This window comes from Pezoporus flaviventris, unplaced genomic scaffold (assembly GCF_033815535.1).
Source record: "Pezoporus flaviventris isolate CSIRO_AGI_PZ_B2104156 unplaced genomic scaffold, CSIRO_AGI_Pfla_v1 ptg000002l, whole genome shotgun sequence".
NCBI lineage: Eukaryota > Metazoa > Chordata > Aves > Psittaciformes > Psittacidae > Pezoporus > Pezoporus flaviventris.
The window spans coordinates 81627283-81643317 of NW_026892550.1; the positions used below are offsets into that span (position 1 = coordinate 81627283).

Sequence of the window (16035 nt, forward strand, 5' to 3'; positions counted from 1 at the left end):
TAAGAATTGTTTCACCGTTATATAAAAGCTACCTTTAACGTCATCACAATCTTAATGTATATTCATTATAGACTCAGTCCCTTGTCCCTGCAGACCAGTTAACATCTCACCAATGTGAACATAACCCACATCATAAACCCACTCCTTCCCAGCAGACAGAATTATCAGGATCAACACTGCAACATTCTCAACGTGCTTTCCAATCCCTTTTAAAACTTTTTCCAAGGTTAACCATACTACTGGACTCCCAGCATTATCCTTGGCCATGCTGCCAATCTCCTGCCTCTCTTGTGGCATGCTCCCTCCAGTACAATACATGTAAGTCACTCCTTGACGTCCCACCAGTTTATCAGGCAATACCAGAGGGACAGCAGTAACTTTGCTCACACCTTGGAGCTTTCAGTCATGGCATCAGTGATCACCACTTTTTCATTCCTTCCCCCTTGCCTGTAAACACAATCCAGCAGTCCAAGTAATTTTAATCAGTTACCTCCTTCTTCCCAGACCCTCTGTGGGGGTGTCTCATCTGTGGGATGCAGCCCTCCACCTCCACAGGTCTACTTAAGTTAAGTAGACAGGTCTACTTAACTGCAACTCAGGCTGCCTGGAAGGGCTTTGTTTTTACTTTGCCGTCAGTCCTCAGTTTCTTCCCAGACATGCCAGGGTGTCCCTCTGAGCCAATCCCTTTAAGACCACTTGCTGCTCCTACAACTGCAGCCTGGCCTGCCTGGCACATAGCTTTCCACCTGGCCGATTCAGCACTATTGCTCACTTCTGACCAAAGGCTTCCCCTTCACCCTGAGCACTTGTTATGCACATTACTCCAACAAAGGTCGATAGGATGACTCCCCTGCTCTGCTAAGCAACCATGGTCTCTCTGAAGCCCCATTTGAAGCACCCATCAAGCTCAGCACACAGCCACACCACAGCAGCACACCCTTCCTCCCTGTTTCACAGCCAACCCCTCTGCAGCTCCCCAGCCAGTGCTTTTGGATCCTACATGTGGAGGCAGCGCTATACCAGGCCACTGGTGCACCAACTTGGAGGAAGCACCTCTCTCTCTTCCCAATCACCTTCCCACTCAGCAATGGCTTCCCCAGGTCCCTTCTTTCTCCAGCTATTTATGCACCGTATGCACTCACCCCTGGACACACACAGGCTGTGCCACTTCCACCATAATGTATTCCCAGGATCAGGATCATGGCTTCTTTTGGAGTCCTTCTCATTACTCCAGTTCTGTGCCGTGAAACGGCTGGGTGTCACACACAGTCTCCAACAGCTACAGTCCCAAGCAAAACAGTCTCATCTGAGGGCAATCTAAGCTGATTCATCTCCCATTAACACAGACTTCATTTCATCAATTCAGGTAGAGGAGGAAAGAAAGAACACAGAAGAACAAAACAGTAAATGCCTTTCTTCCCCTTTCCCAGCCCCTGTCTAAGCCAAACACTAGTCCCTGCCCTGTCCTCATCTCTGCTTCCCTCATTTTCACCACACATGACAGCTAGTCCATTCCAATCCCTCCCCTGAGACAAGGGTGGCTCAGAGGGGCCTGCTTATTGTGACTTAGTGCTCGCAGGTGGGCAGGCTGCTGTCCCCAGGGCTTCCCAGTGCCCTCACATCAGAACACTGGCTTAAGCTATGCCTGCATGTGTCAGTAACCTCAAAGCTGCACACCCCAGCAGCTCTCCCCCTTATGAGTCAAAATGATTGCACCTTGCAACTGTCACCTCCTTACTTTACCTTTGTGCTATTCTTGCAGGCCACAGGGTCTCTGCTGGTAAGGACTGCCTCTACAGGGACATACCCTTGGGCCCTGCTCTTCTCAGATACCAAACACTGCCCCTCTCCAAAGTCACAACTTGTGATGAACCTAGTTACTAAATGCCAAGGCAGCAAAACAAATTAAAACCCCATGAAACTACACATCCTGTTCCAGCACAAACCCCTGCATGTGGATCAAGGGCGGGGGGGGGGGGGAAGCCCTCCTCCCACAGACAGTTCCTCATCACCAGTATTCACTATAAAGAAACAGCTGGCCGTGCCATGAAGGACACAGTGCACAGGATTTATCACGCTGTCTGTCATCTGCTGACACACACAGCACTACTTCTTCCCCCAAGGCCCTGCTGCCATTTGGTGGCCCCCGCCTAGCCTTCAGGAGGGATAGAGTGGAAAGCCAATTCGCCTTAGAGCTGCAAGGGGAAAGCCTCCCAGTCATGGGAGTGAACAGCAAAATCAAAATACAGAACTTTGGCCTCAAGCCTCTTGTGACAAGATGGAGACATCTCTCACCAAAAAGCAAACACCAGGGAAAACCAAACCCAAATGGTCAGAGGTAAGCGCAGAGTTACATAAGGGTTTCATGATCCATGCAAAAACACATTGCATCCTGCCACGGACGGCTGATGGTGCTGACACAAACCAGCAGGAACATTAAAGAGGCAAACCAATTATCTTGCCTGCCCTTAGTTAAATGGAGCAAAAAATACCGAGCTGCAGCAGGCAGGGGCCTCTGCTGTGAGAGAGGCACTCAGAGCAAATGCTCACACCTGAGGAAGCTCTCCATGTCTCAGTAAGCAGCAAACCCTCCTGGGCAGGCCTGGGTTTTTCCACTGTGCTGCAACCTCTCCTGCAGAACAGTGTACCTTTGTCTGCACCCTTTCTGATGTGAGATTGCTAGCCACCTACCACCTACGATTACAGTCCTGCATTTTACTCTGTAATGCCCTCAGCACTGCCCTGAAGGTGGAGGAACAAGTTGATCATTATGTCACTCATTAAGAAGTCACTGTTTCTCTACTGAGACTTTCAAAACACTTTATTTTGAATGTTGGGAGAGGGTTTTTTAAAGTTCTTTTTAAACTCACTTTATCCTAAGTTACTGCTAAGCACAGCTCAGTGTACCTTCAAGTGGAAGCTGCATTTGTCCCATGTGGAGAACAGGTTCTCTCCACTCCCAAAGATGAGGTTTCTCATCTCACAGTACCAGCACACTGGGTCCCCGGGCTCCAACAAGGGAGACCAGCCAAAGCCACCATCCCTGCCCTGGGGACATGCGGCTCGGGCAAAGGCCTGACGCCCACAGCCCGCAAACTAAGCGCACAGGGGGACATCTCTGTCTCCCATCCCTGTCCCGGGGACACGGAGGGACCGAGGTGCTGCGGCAGGGCCACCAGCCGGGAGCAAAGATACAACCCAGCCCCAGTTTAAGCCCTATCTGACACAACCCGAGTGACGCTTATCCCAGGACCAGGGCTTGCAGAGGCGGCCTCCTCCAACCCGAGCCCCCGCCGTGGGCTGCACAAGGTCAAGGCCAGGGCTGCACAGCTGTGCTGCGGGGTACAGCATCGGCACCGCCCCGCCATCTCCTTTCGCCGCCGCGCCTCGGGGCGGGGCGGGCCTGGCCGCTATTAAAGGCCCTGCGCCAAGATCTGCCGTGGTGGTGGTGTTGAGTGCGTGTGGGGCTATGGCGACGTATGTGCAGCTGAACACCGGGGCCAAGATGCCCATCCTGGGGCTGGGCACATGGAAGGTAACGGGGCTCGTCGCCGTGTCCTCCGCTTTCATTGGCGGCGGGAGGGCGGATGTGCTCGGCCCGGCCCGGCCCGGCCCGGCCCGGCCCGGCCCTGGCATTAGCCATTACCGCCCGTGCGGGACGGGCGCCCTTTCCCTAGCACCGCACTGGGAGGGATGGAGGGCGGCTGGGGGCGGCTCGGGCCCTGCGGGCGCGGTCTTGACCGCCGGTGTCGGTGCTCGACCGGAGTTAAGGCCCGTCCCCGCCGCCACCCCGGGCCCAGGCGCAGTGCTGCCTGTGCCACCGGCATCCCGGGCTGGGGTAGAGGAGAGCCTTGCGGCGTGTGGCATCGAGAGTCCCGCCCTGCTCGCTAATCCCTCGCAGCAGCCTGAGCGCCCGCACCGCTGCAGGGCTCTGGCTCCGAATGTGGGTTGCTAAGGCCCCTCCGGCTGGCGGGGGCTTCTCCTCTTAGAAGTGGTATGGGGAAGTGAGGAGGCCTCGGCCTGGCTGTGAAGAGCTGTCCTTGAAGAAATGAGGTGTTGGGGCCTCAGCTCGGCAAAGCTGTTGGGCTGAGCACTGCCTGGTGGTGGGGTGCAGGGGGGCATTTGAAGGCTGGTTTAAACTCTTCTTGGGGTTTTTATCTTATTTAGTTGGAGGATTGCTTTCGATGAGCTGGATTTCTTAATTTTGTCTTGCTAGGAAAATGATTTTCAACATGTATTGATAAGAATTTCTTGGGTATTTTATGTTCAGTCCCCACCAGGAAAAGTAACAGCTGCAGTGATGGCTGCTGTTGATGCTGGGTACCGCCACTTTGACTGTGCCTATGTGTACCAGAATGAGAATGAAGTTGGGGAAGGGATCCAGCAAAAAATCAAGGAAGGTGTTGTGAAACGAGAAGACCTCTTTGTTGTCAGTAAGGTATGGATCCCAGGAGACACCTGTGTTTTTCATAGTAACACACACACACACCCCCCCCCCCCCCCCCAGTTCTTTACTTTCCCATTCTGTGGTGCTTCATAGAACAGTTCGGAACATCACTTAAGACATTCCTGAGACAAGCTTCCTACTTTGCCTCCTCATGTAATGGAGAATTATGCAGGGTATATACCACAGATAGAGGTGATGCTTTAAACCTTTCCTAGCATGAAGTTATGCTCTCCTCTTTCATGCAGTATCTGGCCTTCTAGCAGGTGTTTCTTAAATGGAGTCTTAATGAAATGAGACTACTTCTGCTGTCTGCCACTGCACCATTCAGTCATGTGTGCTGCCACTGCACATGTTTCCCCCAGTATTACAGGCCAGTCCTGCTCACAGGACTAGCAGAGCAAGCTTTGCTGGAAGATCAGTAGGATACTTAGTTCTAGATCACCTTCCAAAGGGGACAGATGCTCTCTTCTGAACAGAAGAGTACCAAGGGGTTTAACTCAGAAGATCATGGTGTGCTTCTTGTCTCTAGCTGTGGTGCACATTCCATGACAAGCCTCTGGTGAAGGGAGCCTGCCAGAAGACTCTTGCCGCACTGCGGCTGGATTACCTGGATCTCTACCTCATCCACTGGCCTCTTGGTTTTAAGGTACAGTAATAGCCATGCCTTTGGCTTTGTCTGTTGTGACTGGCAGTTTTGAAAAGCTTTGTGGCTTTACAGCCGAGTAGTTGCTTCAATTGACACAAATTTTCTTGTGTCTGTTGTATTACCAGCACTGTTCTGATGCTCAGCTTTGGTCTGGCCATGACAGCTAGGCTGTTGATATCTACCCCTAGTGGCATGGCATCCTCAGCCCTTTTGATCATGGAAAAGGCAGACTTTGAATAAAGGCTGGCCTCACTGCTTCAAGCATAAGTTATGTTGTTGTCCTTTTGATTATTGCCGATGTGTTTTCTCCTACAAATCCAAAGTATGCTTACCTGATGATGCTGTTCCTCCTTTGTGGGAAGGAGAGCTGTGCTTTGCTGCTTGACAAATTTTCCTCTGCATGTTACAGAATCACAGAACCCAAGAATGTTTCTGTCTTCCATTTCTGTCTTTAATCACTTGAGTCCTTTAATACAGTACAGACTGAACTGACCTTTGCTGTAGGAGCGTTAGTGTTCCACAGACCTTGGATAAAAGGTGAAGCTTTTTAGTTCCTAATTCTTCTACTCACTGCATGCAAAGGAACTGATGTCTCAATTTTAATATTTCTAAGCTTAGTCTTTGTGTTATGAATAAAGGTTTTGATCAGGGTCCACTTCTTGTTTCTGAGCTCGGCCGTTACCCATAGCATCTGTATTTTTGAGATTAGTTTCATACGGACAGAACTATCAAAGGGAAAAGGCTTTGTGGTGTAGAAAACAACTGGCTTTGAATGAAGCTGATACTTGGCACATAGTTCTAACTGGAACACGGGCTGTTTTAACATTCCCTGTGCCAGCAGCTTAAACAAAGAGTTTCCCCACGAAAGATCTGTCAGCATATCTAGTACAGTATAGCCGGAATATATTCCAGGTCCTAAGTGGGTCCTTAGTACATGTTTTAGTAAAGCATTTCATTATGTTCATATAAGAACTGTGTATTTTTATAATATAGAAAGTAAACTTGTAAACTGGATACAATCCTACAAGTGAAGGGTTCTGTGTCACCATATGTATTTTGATGAACCAGAGGACACTGTCCAGTGGAAGCACATGTCCACACTGGAATGTGTGTTGGTGAAAATGCTATAATCCCATGTGAAGGCAAGACAAAAGACTGAAGAATGTAGATAATCAGTATTAGTATTATCTAATACGTATGTACATACTCTTATGTTGTGCAGTAGGAGTTTGTAGGATCCTGGTTTCCAGCTGGTATTAACCTCACTTCCCACCAAAGTGTTTCAAGCATTTTTTTTGTCACTGACAGGCAGGGGAGGAGCTGTTTCCCACAGATGACAAAGGCATGTCTATACCCAGCAACACAGATATTCTACAGACATGGGAGGTAAGTTTAGCCCCCAGCAGGGGAATCATGTCTTCTGTTTTCAGCTGTCTTTTCCACATTTTCATTTCCACATTACCTTCAGTAGCCTAAATTCTCATGTATGTAGAATTACCTGGAAGGACTCGCTGATATGATAGCGGATTGTTTGATATCATTATTTTCCAGTGTATTTTGCTGTGAATTTTCTCTGTTTCAAAGGATCAATCTCTGAGCTTTGGGGAAATGGGAGACAGGACATGACACAAATACTAATGCTGCTGTTTGGGTTTGTTGAGTTTTTTTTGCCTCAGACTTGAACTCTGAAAATCTAATAGCTTATTTTGTGCTTCTCGTGAAAGAAAATAAGCCATGTCAGTAAGAATGTGCTTTTCAGGCCTTGTCATATACTAGATTCTGACTTCTTTCTGTTAGGCCATGGAAGAGCTGGTGGATGCTGGTCTGGTAAAAGCCATTGGAATCTCCAACTTTAACCATGAGCAGATAGAAAGAATCTTGAACAAGCCAGGACTGAAATACAAGCCTGCAAATAACCAGGTAAGCTGCAACATGACAGCAGGCAAATGTTTGGCTGGTGGTGTGTTTTTGTGTTTTTTTTTTGTTTTTGTTTTTGGTGGCTTCTGTGGTTTGGTTTGGTTGGGTGGGGTTTTTTTGGGTTTTGGTGGTTTGTTTTGGTCTGGTTTGCAGTGTTGTTTTTGTTTTTTGGTTTTTTTTTCCTCCAAGATTTTTGAAGATATTACTATGAAATAAGGTTCTAGAAAGAGAATGAAGTACACAGTTTATTCTCTCAATTCCACCCTTTAACTGCATTTGGATGCACAAGGTGCTGTAATTTTATGGTCTTCCTGCACTACTGCTTGGAAATCTGGCAAGGAGCAGCTCCAGACCCTCTTTTTTTCTTCTATAGGGGGTTGGGGAGAGGAGTGGGGAGATGATGAGGACAGTGGGAACTCGGATAAGCTTTATAAACTTCATTGGAGTAAACCTTGGTATATGTACTGAGGATCAAACAAAAAACTGGATACCTTGAGTGTATGGGTAAGGGAGGTAGTTGTCTTATATGCAGTCTCAGCCTCTCTTGTTTCAACTTATGCTTGTTGTCTCTTGTCCTCCCCCTACGTGCCACTGAAGAGCTTGGCTTGCCTTTGGATTACCTTTTTCTAGGTACTGAAAAGCTGTTACTAGGAGATCTGAAGTATTCCTTTCTCCAAGCTGAACAAACCCAACTCCCTCAGCCTTTCCCAGTACAGCAGGCTTTCCAGCCCCCAGGTGTCCTCATAGCCCTCTGCTGAATTCATGATAGTCTGTCAATATTTCTTCTGCTGACAGGGCTAGGAAGGGGGAAAGCCAGTCACAGTGTTATGGAGGTCTGACAAGTGCTGAGTAGAGGATTTGATCACATCCCAAAACCTACTGGCAGTGTTTCTGCTGCCAGGGCTCACCACTGGCTCACATTTAGTTCTGTCTACTATGGCATTTATAGCACTGTTCTGCAGGTTGTCAGGCTCCAGCTTGTGTTATTGGCAGGGCCTTTTTCTTCCTGGGTGCAGGGCTTTGTATTCAGTGTTGTTGAATTTCATAAGGTTTTTGTTGGCCTCTTCTTGCCTGAGTGGGTCCACCTGAAGTGGAAGCCTTGCTCTTAAGTGTATTGAGTGGTCCTTCCCCAATCGGTCATCACCTGCAAACTTGACAAAACTGTAGCCTGGTGCAAGTTTTTAAAGAGAGTAGGACCTAGGATAGTCCCCTGTGAAGGACAGGGACCAAAGACCCATTGCTCTGAGCTTGTCTAGGTTTGCCCTTGATTGCTATGGCCTTTGAAGGGCTGCAGTCTCAGTTACTGATAATTTGAGGATACATAGTATGTTTATGGTTTAATTTATTGTGGTAGACTGGGCATATGTACTGAAAAGGGATTTTAATACCCTTTTTTCAGAAAGCAAATAGGATTTCTCTCTGGCAGTCTATCCAACATAACTGAAACACTGACAAGTACAAAATTCATAATTCTTTACTGTGTATTTTCATTATCTGTCTCAATGTACTTTTAGGATACTTACTAAAAGTCTTTACCTTTCAACATGTGCCACACTTCGTTGTCTCCATCACTGTAGTTGATCGTTAACCTTGTCTTTTGCATAGAGGACAGCAATTTGCACTGTCACACTTGTATGTGTTCTCAAGCTTTCCAAGTTAAGCTCAGAGCAATGGGTCTTTGGTCCCTGTCCTTCAAAAACTATTGCTTCCTCAGAAATGCTTGCAAGCATGAAAGCTTGTCTGTGATCAGTGGTGTTCTAGTGATAGTGCTTCCTGCAAACCCTTTCTGTGCAGATGCTTCACATAAAATACGGTAATTCCCCTGTATTTGGTGTTCATTCCCATTCTTAATTTAAATCCAATGTGTGGATTGGTCTCATTTGTGGTGAGGAAATAATTTGTCAAGGTAGTAATGATGTTATAATGATATTAGTACTTAGTTCAGTAGATCTTTAAATACTTGATCATCATGACACAGCGTGGATTGCAATAGCTTAAAATACTTGCTGAAGTACCTTAAGGTATCATAGGCTTTTCATCCTGGTCCAAACATAAGACTAAATAATGTAGCCCAGAAGTTTTGAATTTGAGTGTCAGTGGACAGGTAAGAATGACTTTGCCTTATTGTATGAATTCTACCTATTGAATAGTTGAGAAGATAACCCTGTGCTCTGTTACTCTTGCGTAGCTGTGTTTCTTGAGCTGCTGAAGTGAAATATGTATAATCTGCCTGAAAAACTGAGGTGTATCCTGTTGTCTAATATTCCAACATGCCCCAGAAGGGAAACGGCCATGCAGGCTTCTGATAACAACATACAGTTAGACCCACAAATAAAGCCCACGAGGCTGTAAACTGATCCCATGCTCTGTGCTGTTGCTTCACCTGCCAGTAGCATAAGTTTACAGGGACTTCCTCCAAATGCAGCAGCAGGCTGCTGAAGGCTCGCATGACAGTTCAAAGTTCTTGATGTTGCCTGTTGAAAGTAAAGTAGTGCTTCCTGGTGTGGAACTATCCTGAAAGTACCTCTGTGCTTTAAAGTATCAAATATTCATGTTCGTTCACTGCCTCCTGACACATGAATAATTCCTGTTCTGTACTGTGTATTTGTGCATTAGCTTGCCAGACTACAAATCTACTGTTAAGGAGTCTGTATTCTGTTAGGTAGTCCTATGGAAATTCATGGTAACTACACATGCTTGTAAGAAGTCAGTAATGGATAGTAAGCTGAAAGTCTAAAATCCAACAGATTTGTATTTGCAAGCTGGAGGTATTCAGTGTAAGTATTGACACAAAGCAAATAAAACCAAATGAAACAATAAAAAAGTTATAGCATGTTTATAGCATGGGGATGAAAAGAGACTTTACTTATTGCTTTGGTATCCTTTTGGTAAGAGTTTTACAGTTCTCGTGTATGTGTTTTACTGAACCATCCCATTTAAGCAATTAGGTAGCTGGTCGTTCCATGTGTTAGAGATAACATGGATCAGCAAAGTTTTAAGGAGTGGCGTTACAGTCCTTGGGATTCCTCACTGCAAGGAGAAATACTATAAATGCTAGAAAGGGGATGGCGCCATAAAAAAACCCAAGGGAGTGTAATATCTCACAGAGACTCTAAGCTAGAATAGGATCAGCCTTTGATTAAAAACTAATCCCTGGAGCATAGTAAAGCCATTAAATTGTTGTCAATCTTTATACTCTTATGCTGGCAGGTTGAATGCCATCCATACCTCACCCAGGAGAAACTGATCAAGTACTGTCAATCCAAAGGGATTACTGTGACAGCATACAGTCCTCTTGGTTCTCCTGACAGACCATGGTAAGATTGCTTTGCACTTTGCAAGGCAGCTAGCATGAATTTATGCTTCAAACTTTTGAGACTGCAAGTGCACCACTAATTATTCATCCTGATACAGATCTCTGTTAGGTTGGCTCTGTGGAGGTTTCTTGCTGCTGATCATCTTTTCTCTATGTAGGGCTAAGCCAGAGGACCCTTCCCTTCTGGATGACCCTAAGATTAAAGAGATTGCAGCCAAGCACAATAAGACCCCGGCACAGGTATGTAGGAGCTGAACAGTGGGTACCCTTTCCTGTAACACAGCATAAAGGACACCTAATGACAATGTAGAGGACAGGCTGGCTCTTCATTCCCTGTCAACTGTGATGCTCTTTTGTGCTGTTAAGTAATAATGCAGGTTTGTTTATGATGTGGCCTAGAATGCATGCTTCTGAGGGCTCTTTGACTGTCAATAAGAAATACTTTCTGGCATCTTCAGATGCTGTCATGTTTCAGTCTTTCCATCTCAAGTCCTGTTGCAGAGACATGAACTTGTATAGCCTACTAAAAGTATAGGTGGGAAGGGAAGAAGGGGAAATGAGTATCACTAACCTGTATGGGAAACGAGCAAGAAGGCTGCTTAGGTAGGTCTCCAGCACTTCTCTATTTGCACTTCAAAAAGTGCTGCATAGAGTTTTGGTGCGATGTGAAATGCAGCTCTGCAAAAGTGGGTTAATTTTGCTGAGTTGTACAGTTTATGGTGTTGGAACCGTTGGAACAGGCTCTGCTTGCTGTTGAACAAAAGCCATCCTCTCTCTGACTCAGGGATATGCCTCTTGCAGGTTCTCATTCGGTTCCATATCCAGAGAAATGTGATTGTGATTCCCAAGTCTGTCACTCCACAGCGCATTGTGGAGAACTTCAAGGTGAGTAATTAGGAGTGGCCTGGATGCATGGCATGTTCAGGGATGGCATACTTTCCCACTGCAGAGCAAGCAATGATCCTTTCTCATTCTTCTGAAGTTCTTTTCAGGCAAGAGGATTTAGCTTTTTCTCTCTGTATGCTTACCTATTGCCTACTGAGGGCTGAACTTAAGGTTACAGTTGGAGAGCAGAGCAAACAAAGCTTTGGAAATACTACTCTGGTAATCTTAGCAGTCATGTTATTTGATGCTTCCTGTTTTATGTCATGTGGATGACTCATCTGACAGAGCTTGCTTTGAGGCCAGAGTGCAGTAGCCCAAAACAAAAGGCTTATGTAGAGCAAGCACTGTTAAGAAAATAGTCCTGGTGTCTGTAAACCATGCTGCTGCTCTTGATTCAGTGGTCCTTTACTGAAATCATTGTTAGCATGTAGAAAGAATCTTAGTTGCATTAGGTAGAGTATGAAAGTCTTGTAGATGTTCCTTTGGAATAGGACAGAAAGATCTATCTTTCACAAACAGACGATGGAAGCATTCTGCAGCACAAAGTGCTATCCCAACTTCTTAAAACAAATGGTATGTGTAACTGCAGGTTGAAATTTGTTTTTAATTCCTCCCTCTCCCTGCTCACCTCCCCCCCCAACACTCCAGCTAGTGAAGTCTCAGAAATCCAGAGAGCTGTCTTGCCTTTCCTTCCTTCATGAAGCAGTCATTTCTTCTAACAAGCACCCCTGTACTGTGGACTTGTTCTTTAACTTTGTGTGATTTTTGTTGGTTTGCTTTTGCTTACAGTCTCTCATTTGTTCAAAGAGGTGATTCCCATCTGTTTCCCTTGTTAGGTGTTTGACTTTGAACTGACTAAAGAGGAGATGGCAACTATTCTCACCTTTAATAGAAACTGGAGAGCCTGTGCAATGAGCACGTAAGTGGCAGTGTTGGGAAGGTTTTAAGCTGAGTATGCCATAGCTCAGTATATGAGGTGGTTGTTATGCCATAGATTAGTATGTGAGGTTATAGGCTTGGTTTAAATTCATGATATGCAAACTCAATTTCCAAAGTGTTCATCCTCAAATAACTTTTCAGAGTGAGATTTTGAATATTTGTGTTATGAACCAAATCATGATGAGCATAAAGCAAACTTCATTTTCAGCTCAGTCTCCAAGGTACTTTTTGTAGCTGGAATTGCAAGAGGAGGCTTCTTACTTAACTTTTTTTATTTTGTTCTTATTGGAGAAATGAATGTGATGCAGACTCAGATTCTGTATTAACTTTGCTTATGGCATTTCATCTTTCTGTCATGACCCTTAGGTATGTTATAAAAAACCACTGTAGGTTATTCAGCAGTGGCTGGGAAAGAGGGTGAACATTAAAAAAATTAGCATAAGGATTTGCAGCTTGGAAGCCAGATACGAAATCCTTATTGGAAGGTTGCAAAAAGAGTCTACCTGGCAGTAAACATTAGTTGAATTAGTTGCCTACAAAGCATCTAGGTTGTATCTCCCAAAATGCTCAGAATTCAAACAGAAGGCATTCAAGAATCTTTGTTTACAAATGCAGTGCATCACCAAAGAAAATGGAAACAAACTGGTGCTGTTTTTATAGAAGTCAGCCCTTCCTTGGTGGTTACAGCTGCATATAGTATCTCTCAGACACGAGATAATCTTCTGTCTTTTACTTCCTTTAGGTGCATGAATCATAAGGACTACCCTTTCAATGCAGAATACTGAAGATGGTTTCCTGCCTTTCTCCAGACTTGCCAGATATGCTTCTGCTGTTGCCTGAGTTGTCTACATAGCTTTCTTACTGCATCAGGCCCTCCTTTTTCCTTTCTTTTCCCCCCCCACAAAGATGCAGTATATGTACTCAGTGGCTTTGTGTTGCTTTCTTTTTTGGAAGAAGGAAATGCTAAAATGGTTCTGGAGAGCACACTGTGTGGACTTGTAGATTGTCTTTGCCAAACTGCATGTCTGGAATTGGTAAGCAGAAAACATTGAGGAAGTCTGGACAAGCAGTCACTTTTATTTTGGAATACTGTGAACTGGAGCTAGTTTGGCTATCCTTGTCTGGAAGGACCAGGATATTGGCAGATATTACATAATTAATGAGGTCTGCTCTTTTCTGATTACTTTCGGGTTTGCTTCTGTTTCTTTTTGTAATGCTCCAGTCTTTTTTTTTTTTTCTCCTATTGGAAGTACAAGTTGATTTCCAAGTAGAGCAGTTTCTACATTTGTAGTTCCTTGAAAAGTGCATAGTCCTTGTTTCTTGGTGATTAAAAAAGCTGGTTTTGCTTATAATAAAATAGTTTCATTACTGTGTGTAATGAGATAGTTATTTCAGTATTTTTAGTTGTTTCAGTGCTTTAATGGTAGTAATGCTGGAGTAGTATTATATCATCTGTATCTAGAGATTACACAAAAGCAAGGAAAATTGCTGTCCCCCAAGAACTCATCTGCTATCAATGTTAACTTCATATGTATGACCTACTAGCTATCTGCTGTTTTAATGCTAGTGCATGTGGAACACCTGAGTGTGATGAACCTGTGGCTACTGGTGTGTCTGCTTGAGCCTTTCTCTAAATAGAGCTGTTCTGTGACAGTTGATATGCCTAACATCAGTGATATACTAATGTTTAAATTGGTCTTTATTTTACTGAAGTGATAGTATACTTTGGCTACTAGAAAACTCATTCCACTGAGACATGGAGCCTATGCACCATCTTATGGTATTGTTTTAGTAAGCAGTAGAAAACTTGCCCTTCCAGTTAGGCAGCACATGATGCAGGAAATAATTCTGTTCTTGTACAAGCTACATTGGCAAATACAGTAAAAATGGGTTTCCAAGAAAAAGCCTGTGTCATGAGCTAGCAGATCAGAAACTTACTATGCTCTTGGAGGACAGAAAAACAGGCTTATACTGAAATTTTGACACGAAGCATGTTTGTCTCTTGGTTTTTTTTTTATGGTTTTAACAGTATTTGCAGGTAATGGTTTTAAAGTCATCGCCTGCTGAAAGCTGCTTAAGACTTCACAGAATACATTTGGGCACATGTAAAAACAGCAGCTACTGTTGGGTGATTTATTTTTTTCCTTGCATGTTGTTGTCATTTTTTTCCAAGGTCTCAGTAGATCTGGAGTGTGAGCTGTCTTCTCAAGGGGGCTGCGTAGGCCTGGCAGAAAGGAGGTTCTTTTTGAGCAGATGAAAGAAGGGAGATGCCAGAACTGTTAATACAAAACCACCCCTAAATGGTAAATGTAAGCTAAGATTCTGATTCCATAACTGCACAGTGTACTTTAAAGATAACTTGGCTGGGTTAAATTATGCCATGAATGCAGTTGTTCTCAGACTATTTGCGAAGTAGGTGGCTTGTTTCCTGGTACTGATAAAAAGGTACCAAGGAGTCACGCTGATTTTTATTTTTTTTTTCCCCTGTCATTTCTGATAAACCCTAAGTATTGTATTGAAAAAAAAACAGGGTTTGTTTGGGTTTTTTTATGTTCAAATGCTTCTTTTAAATCTCTCTACCATCTCTTTACATGTAATGGGTTTGGTCAGCATAATTTAAAATAAGCTGAACAGACAACATTGAGTTAACTTTTACAGGGCAAGGCAGAGGAAGGAGAGGATAAATATCCGACTCCAAGCAACAGTCTCCTTTAATACTGATTCTCCTAACATAAATTGGTTATAATCATTTTAAATTCTGGGCTTAAAAGCAAATACAAGAAGCTTCAGCTCTGCAAGGGTTTCTGTAATGTGATAAACAAAAGCCCAAAGGCATTTAAAAAGACAGAACAGGTAATATTCTTAGATTAGTCTGAGCTGTGACAGAAAACTAGGGTGATGTTGACTTGCCCCAAAATAACATTTTTTGTGACAAGTGTGTTCTACCAAAAAGTTACATTGAAGGTCAGGGTTTCCAGAATGGTGCATCAGGTTCTCTTCATTTCCTCTGTCTTCCTTTCACTGTAACTTTATGAAAGTTTATGCCTGAAATTTTCCATTCCCAGAGTAGGAATTTTACTGGAGAAGACTTTCAGACAGGCTGCTCCACAGCAGAAAGAAGACTAGCTAGTGCTCTGGGTGGAGTGGTATTGTAACAAGCGCTCTCTGTATTTTGCTGGATGACTTCAGGGAAAAGTATTTGGAAAGGGTCGTTCTGGGACACAGTGCAGTGCTTAACCAACAGAGGGCTTGGATACTTTGTGGGATACAGCAGCGTGAATAGAGGAGAAACACAGCCACCTGAGCAAAGGGACAGTGATGCATAAGCTCGAAGAGAAAGCAGGCTGTTGTCAGGAAGGATGAGCAGGATAGAAAACCCTGACACCCATAACAATTTTGGATTGCTTCTTCAAGGCCAGGTATAATTAAGACTGAGATGAAGAACCAGTCTTGAACACTGCAGCCAAGCCTTCATTTAATCTAGTTTGATGTGGGGGTTGTTACAGTAAAATAAGTGGCTGCTGTACCCCCATACTTGTGCCACACTCTCTGCCTACAAGGGTAGAGATTTCCTTCAGTTTCCTAAAAGGTAAAGTGGAAAGATCAAAGAATTAGATATCCGGAGCCCAGCATTCCTGCTAACTGTGCTCTTCCTGCTCTAACTATTCACAGCATTTGTTTTTGTATTGTGATTTGACGGATCTCTCGGTTTCTGATCAAAGAACTTTTAAGGACAAATACAGTCTTGTAGCTCTTCCAATGAAAAGTGGTTGTTTTGTGTTTTAAGAATTGTAGTTCAGCTCCACCTTGTTGGTCTCTCTTACAAGACTTTCTCAGGACTCTGATGCAGGAGTTCAGCTAGTGTGATACTCTAGCACACCCTAG

General features: G+C 44.4%; 1 protein-coding gene across 2 annotated transcripts in view; it reads left to right on the forward strand.

The window, feature by feature from the left end:
• Positions 1 to 3379: 3379 nt before the first annotated feature.
• Positions 3380 to 16035, forward strand: part of LOC133264792 (aldo-keto reductase family 1 member B1-like) — a 134430-nt gene continuing 121774 nt past the window's right edge. The window contains exons 1-10 of one of the 2 annotated variants that reach the window (XM_061444758.1): positions 3380 to 3535; positions 4271 to 4438; positions 4977 to 5093; positions 6402 to 6479; positions 6891 to 7013; positions 10221 to 10327; positions 10485 to 10566; positions 11128 to 11211; positions 12048 to 12130; positions 12893 to 13049. In XM_061444758.1, coding sequence (XP_061300742.1) covers positions 3470 to 3535; positions 4271 to 4438; positions 4977 to 5093; positions 6402 to 6479; positions 6891 to 7013; positions 10221 to 10327; positions 10485 to 10566; positions 11128 to 11211; positions 12048 to 12130; positions 12893 to 12935 — 951 coding nt within the window. In that variant the 5' untranslated portion in view covers positions 3380 to 3469 and the 3' untranslated portion in view covers positions 12936 to 13049. Of the gene's footprint in view, positions 3536 to 4270; positions 4439 to 4976; positions 5094 to 6401; positions 6480 to 6890; positions 7014 to 10220; positions 10328 to 10484; positions 10567 to 11127; positions 11212 to 12047; positions 12131 to 12892; positions 13050 to 16035 lie in introns of those variants that run through there. The other variant, XM_061444757.1, reaches the window with a different exon arrangement.